This window comes from Diadema antillarum, unplaced genomic scaffold, assembly GCF_040938485.1.
Source record: "Diadema antillarum isolate AM-2024a unplaced genomic scaffold, OU_Dant_1.0 seq00001815_RagTag, whole genome shotgun sequence".
NCBI classification, from domain to species: domain Eukaryota; kingdom Metazoa; phylum Echinodermata; class Echinoidea; order Diadematoida; family Diadematidae; genus Diadema; species Diadema antillarum.
In genome coordinates, this window is record NW_027272490.1 from 359,304 (window position 1) to 366,336 (window position 7,033).

The 7,033-nt window shown below is 41.3% G+C and overlaps 1 protein-coding gene across 1 annotated transcript; it reads right to left on the reverse strand.

The window, feature by feature from the left end:
• Positions 1–1,044: 1,044 nt before the first annotated feature.
• Positions 1,045–5,321, reverse strand: LOC139712519 (integrase/recombinase xerD homolog). Its single transcript, XM_071624334.1, has 2 exons — positions 5,270–5,321; positions 1,045–1,997 (listed from the first exon to the last, which is right to left on the reverse strand). Exons 1-2 carry the CDS (start codon positions 5,319–5,321, stop codon positions 1,045–1,047), a joined length of 1,005 nt encoding a protein of 334 aa, XP_071480435.1.
• Positions 5,322–7,033: the final 1,712 nt, after the last annotated feature.

Here is a 7,033-nt window from a genome sequence, read left to right on the forward strand (position 1 = left end):
ACATTACGATTGGTGAAGTTGTTGAAATGTGAGGATTTCATCTGAAACTATTTTCTTAGTTCATCTCAGTTTCAGTCGGAGAAGAAAAAGGTTTTAGCTGACAGGGCAATCCTTCCCATGAGTGGGGAATGAATTGATAAAATGAAAAAATAATAATCAGAAAAAACTGTCTTTGTTTGATCATGGGATTGTATGAGGGCTTGTGAGTTGTCTCGGATTCATTGTTGGACGTGATTATCACTAATGCGTGTATCACAGCAAAAAGTCCATGGGCATAGTAAACACCATAAATACCTGAGCGAAATATTTTTAGATATGGGTTCCACCAAATGTAAATGGCCTGCAAATCTTAAGGTAAGAAAAGTGTCGTAACTGTAAGGCACAGATGAGAAAAAATGAGAAGTACGGATGTTAAGCGTAAGACGTACTAGAGAGGTTGGAACGGGAATACAACTGATAGGGAAATGAAGTACGAGCCCTAAAGAGCAAGGCGTATAGTATCAAAACTAATGCGTGAGCAAAAGTTACGGAGGCCACGAAAAACCCCCCGTGGAGGAAACGTGGTTGCGACCAAGGATACTAAACGAGGGCGCACTCCCTGGCTCCTTGCTCAGACATGAAGGATAAAATGACCGTATGGAGAAAATTAAAAGCGTAAAACAATGAGCAAGCGGGATAAATGAAGCCTTTTAACGCCTGCTAACAAATCTGAGGCGTGAAGTTGGTACAAGATTTGCCTGTTTGGAAAAAAGGCGTCGAGAAAAAACTGGGGTACAAAACGTCGAACTATACGAGATGACATACAAAATGTAACGAAATTCCAAAAAATACTGAAATGTAGGAACTGCTAGATGCGGCCGTTTACGAACATTCAATAATTGAGAATAAACATCGTAATGGGATATATGAGACATATGGAGTGACAGTACAAAACTATATGGGTTATCTGACCAAGAAAATCTAGATACTGGGACGTTCACGAAAAAGAAACTGTGCAAAAGGAAAATGTAATCTTTGCTGTATAGATGGGCTAAAACAAAGCGGTTAAATGCCGAGAGAGGTAGAAGCTAATAGCTTGGACTCTAAATCAATTTGCACGTATTTATTGCGAGCCTTATCGGAGCTCCATCTACCCTGCCTAGAAATCAAAAAAGTAGGAACGTGAGCATTGAATGCGGCTGTAGCGCCGCCGGACCTCATACTGTGAAGCCCGTACCTTGAGATGTCGTGCACGAAAGGCTTAATGGCATCCAATATGATCTCGCGAGTGCGAGAGTAACTTAAAGGATGAGAGGTGGGAATCAGGCCGCGCTTGGAGACCTGCAACCTACGAAGAGCTGGGAGGGGACAATCTAGAGGATCACCGAGAGCGGCAAAATAGCGCTCCGCTACGCGAACTGGACAGGTGTCCTTGCCTGTCCTGGCGATGACTATGTCGCTACCTTGTCTGAATTGATCCGATTTCGAACTTGGTAGGTGGATACTAAGACATTCCTGCGAGAAGGTGCAGCTTTTTCGAGATACCTTTTTGAGATCGTCAAAACGCAGGAATCCGGCGTAGGAGATAAAGGAAATGAACGGGATCCGGAGATCCGCCAAAGACGCGTTGGCTTGGCCGTGCACTTTCCAGATTTCTCGCAAAATATGGGGAGATGACGGTAACTTGCGTGAGGTTGGAGAAGAATGTAGGCGCTTGAAACCCTGAAGGGCAGTCTTGACCATGGGATCGTCGGTGGGCGACGGAAAACCTGCTAAACTGTGAATCCACTTGATGGCGGCTATTGTTGGGTCTGCGACGGACTTGGGACCGGTAGCTGCCAGGTGCGCCAGGTAGAGGGAAAGGTGAAAGGGGGCGACCGGGAAAGCTGGAATGCTTGGATGCGAGGTTGTCCAAGCCTCCCATTTTCTCCAATACGTGAGATAGAGCCTTGTGGTGGAATCGGCTTTGGAAGATGCGAGGAGTGCTGGAAGATCTACGGCTGCCAGACGTTGCAGGGCTGGATCGTGTAAGGAAGCGGTGTACTTAGCTCATTCGCCTGTGAAATCAAGAAGGAAAAAAGAACGACAGACCAGCAACCTTGCTTGGGAACAATCTTGCGGAATATAAAAATAGCATAAATGTGATGATCAACATGATCAAAGCAAACTTGTAAAAATATCAGTATACTAAAGTATATGGAAGACAAACATTAAGTGCAAGGGAGGGGTATGCTGGGTGGGAGTGATGGTGGAATGCTCGACCGAGAATGAAGACTGAAAGGCTAACTAGGAGAATATATAAGCAGGCGAGGAGGAGAATGCGAACAATATTACGCAACAAAAAAAAAATGCGCAACAGAAGGAAGAGGTATGCGCTCACTAGCGAAAATAAATTCCACTTTCTCTCTCCGTTACCGCTACGCTCTCACTCCGAAAGAAAGTTCATTTATTTTCTATATCTCGCTCATACACGCATACGGATGACACACGCACAGACATAATGAAATCATGACGCGTGAAAACGTTGAATTTTGTGAACACCCTGCAATTGGGTTGAGCATACCACGCGCTCTCGAGAAACGCCAAAGAAAGTACGGAAGGGGAAGACATGCAAATTCCGAAGGACGTAACTTCAAGATAGTAAAACTCTGAGAACTGTGGCACCAGAAAAGGATGTGCTTTATGAACAGTTGATGCTCTCAAATCGGCATCGGCCAATATTAATCTGGCTCTCAACATTTCGCTAAGTGCGAAAATGGACCAAAATATTCCATAAAACAGAACAAAAAGTTCTCCCGTTCGGCGCTCAAATGGGCCGTGTAAATAAGGAAGCGTAATGTGTTCCGTTAAACGATCAAAATGATCGTTGCTATTCGGCTCTCAAAAGGAAGCAATAAAATCGAAATCAAAGGATCGGAAATTATTCGAGTCTGTCAACGCTTCTGAAATTTTAGGTGCATGCTGCGCAGTAACCTAATTCGGAGGAACAAAAACCGCGCCTGGTTCTTCTAGGCGGAATCCTAAAGTTGAACCTCAGTGCCAAGGAGAGGAAAGAAGGCTTTTCGCAAAATACGGTAGAGTCCCCCAAGGAAGGGGGAGTGAATGATACACTCAATAGCCTCCAATCGTAACCAACAGAGGATTTCATTTGGTGTGTTGTGTTTTGTGTATAAATTTGTGAATCTAATCTTAGATGTTTGCACATAATAAGAAATAATACAGGTGAACATAAAACGAAGTTATTATTGTTATCATTATTATCATTATTTATTCGACATTTGCAATACAATACAAGTGATAACAGATAAACAAACAAAGCAAACAAATTACTTTAAGGATACAAGATGTCAAGTTTTCCCTGATGGTGAGCTTATGCAGGCATATGAGGTTGTTTAGTTTTTCGTGGCGATGTGCAGCAAGCTTTGCTGCGAAACGACAAGTTTGTAGAGACTTTCGATCGTACGCGATATTTTCGTCTACAGAAAACCACATTCTTCTCCGACAGAAACTTTGATGAACTGAAAAAATAGTTTCAGATGAAATTTTCATATTTAAACAACTTCACCAATCATAATATCGGTGAAAACCGTGAAAAAGGAGTTGCGTTTCGCTCGTATGAATCCGTTGCCACTGTGCTATAAAACAACTGACAGGAATAATACATTTAGTTTGTTTGTTTTGTTTTGTTTTTTTTTTTGGTGTGGGGGGGGGGGTGATCAGAAGTCTCTGAGTTCCTAATCTCTGGATTTTTTATTTTTAAATCTTCTTCTGTCGAACAGAAAAAAAAAAAGATAGAGCTAAGTTAGTGCTATATGAAGACTTTAATGACTGAAATGTCATGTCTGAATATGGCGGATATACAGGGTGCCCTGATAGGGGGGGGGGGGGTGGAGTGGGGTAGGACCATGCAGTAGGAGGCGGAATTTTCACACTTTCAGCATCTTCTTAAAAAAAAGAAGCTATGACAGATTTTCGTCAAACGTGGGAGATAGCATCCCCAGGGTAATAGAATCCAACTTTGTTAGAAGGGGCAACAAGTGGGGGGGGGGGGGGGAGGGGGGAAGGGGGAAGGGGGAGGGGGGAGGGGGGAGGGTTGGGGTGAGACGAAGGCCTGAATTTTAGGGGAATGTTTATGGAAATAAAAGTTTCATTTTAACTAGAAATGAACGAGATGATACGGTGATTTAGTTGTAAGTTATATTTTATGCATGTATAGACTTAAGTTAGCTTTGGCAGATGAGGAGATGCCTAAGGAGGGGGGGGGGGGCAGGACGGAGGCGTAATTTTCACATTTTCAGCTTCTTTTTGAAAACTTAGGACGCATCCCTGGGGTTAATAGAATCCCACTTCAGCTTTTAAGAATAAGAAATCTTTTCTACAGAAGTGATTGAGCTATATTAAGGTAAATTTCACATTTGTAGCTTCTTTTTTAAACCCGTACAGCAGATATTCGCAAACTTGGTAGGTAGGGTATTCAAATTCATGGAATTTTTCCGTCGAGATGTTTTCATTGCAACTGATTGACAAATTGCCCTATATCGACGTAAAAGCACTGAATTGTTCAGTGTTTAGTAGTAGCAATGATAAAAAAAAAAAATCATGGGCGTACATACTCGAGCAGGATTCGAACCTACGACCTCCTGATCTCCTATTGAGATCTCCCAGACATCAGGAGGTCGTAGGTTCGAATCCTGCTCGAGTATTTACGCCCTTGATTTTTTTTTTATCATTGCTACTACTAAACACTGAACAATTCAGTGCTTTTACGTAGATGTAGGGCAAGTTGTCAATCAGTTGCAAAGGTAGGGTTTTTATCGGATGATAGGACCTCGTTTTGTTTAAATGAGCACCGCTTACCCCTAAGATGGGAGGAGGTGAAGCCCCCCCCCCCCCCCCATCTTAGACCCTTGAACGGGGCCAAGACGAGAGGGTGGGGTCGTTCAGGTAGAATTAAAAATTTTAGCTATAACCTACACATGACAGAATGAGACATTTTCTGAACAACCACCAGTGATACAACATAATGATTTTATCACATTTTAGAAGGTAGGCCTACATTGATGAAATATCAAGTCTGCGTATAATGGATGGCGGCAGGAGTGTCGGCCCTCCTCATAGTCCCCACTTTTTTGGGTGGGGGGAGGGAGGGGAAGGAGGAAATTGGGCTTGTTGCCCCTTCGAACAAAGTTGGATTCTATTACCCTATAAAGGGATGTTACCTCCAACGTTTGGTGAAAATCCGTCATAGATTTTTCAACACGATGCAGAAAATGTAGAAAATCCCTCCTACCCTTCACCCCTCCCCCGATCAGGGCAGCACTGAATCCGCCATAATCGAACATGAAATTTCAGCCATTAACGTCTTCATAGCTCTACCTTTTGCATTTTTGAATTTTAATTTTGAATTACTGAAACTGCACTTGTCTTACCCTTGAGACACAGTGAACAGTTCCAGCTGTTTATTTTCATAATTTCACATCACATCTGTATACATGTAGGGCCTACACTTAACAAAAAAGAACAAAAATAGAAACGAGCAATTAGCAAAATACCGTCAAAATATGATATAAGGTTGGTCATTACAAGAAAGTGTCTCAGCATATTATGTATACATAAAAGACAATTCTCTATAACATGTGAAATACGAAAGAACCGCAAAAGTAAAGCTTGTAACTTCGTGTTCCGGGGGAAAAAGTATCGATGTAAATTCGTTTTACAATGGAGATAGGACACAAAGTACTAATGACGAAACTATAATTGAAAGCTAAAACAGCAAGGTGCAAAGAGCAGAAGAAGTAAAAGAAAAGAGAAAGAAAAGAAAAAAGAGAAAAGGAAGGGAATAAGTGCTGATTGATAAAAGACAGCATGAAAATACACTGGTATACGAGCATGACCTATACAACGAGTTCAAAGTATGAGTGATAGCGCAGTAATTATATGGGAGCATAAACACATAAAAGCTGAAACCAGAGGTATAAAGCAAACGTACACTTCAAATTGATCCCCCATGCATTGAAAGAGAATAATGTAAAATAACAGGTTACATAATTCTAATCAGGCAAGTTATACTCATTAAGTAACATTAATTTGATTTTTTGTTTGAAATATAAAAGAGAGAAGAACATTTGACTACATCTGCGGGAAGATCATTCCAGAATTTGGGTCCGGTGAAAGCAATTGTTTTTTTGAGCACTTGGTGTATACATTGTGTAGAATATGATTATAAATTTGTTAGACTAATCTTAGATGTTTGCATAATAAGAAAAAAAAGAAAATTAGAACGAAGTATGTAGCGCAATGGTCTGGTCATAAATAATAAACAAATTCAAAACAGAGTCTCTATAATTATATAGAATTGCTGAATAGGTTTGGAAATGAGAACGGCCTACATTGAATGATTTACCAGTTCCATCCCCCCCCCCCCCCCCCCCCCCCAAGAAAAGCTTTGATTGGTACTATTCTCCCTGTTGTCCTGGTACAGTGACAAAGGAAACGCAACTCCTTTCTCACGGTTTTCACCGACATTATGATTGGTGAAGTTGTTGAAATTCGAGGATTTCATCTAAAACTATTTTCTTAGTTCATATCAGTTTCAGTCGGAGAAGAAAAAGGTTTTCAGTAGATGGAAATATCGCATAATTACGGTAGGAAGTCTCTACAAACTTGTCGTTTCGCAGCAGAGCACGTCGCTACAAAGAGTTACACGCCATGTGCCTGCTGGATAGTTTGATGAGGTGCGTAGCATATCGTAGGTCGTAGCCAAGGTGTAGTCTTCTTCATCTAGACGCTGAATAATACCGAACCGTACCACTGATTTATGTGTCTAAATAAAGTGGCCGTTGGGGGCGGTCTTCAATATCCCGTCGCTCGTTGCAATGGAAAATGGAAAAACGAATATCGAACCGATATCCTGTTTTCCATTTCCTATTTTTTGAAAAGTTCAGAAAATAGGAATTTGAGTCATTTTTTGACATTTCATCATAATGACACGTGAAAAACAGAATTTAAGAGCAAATCCATTATCCTGTGTTTCATTTTCAGTTGAAAATAGGAT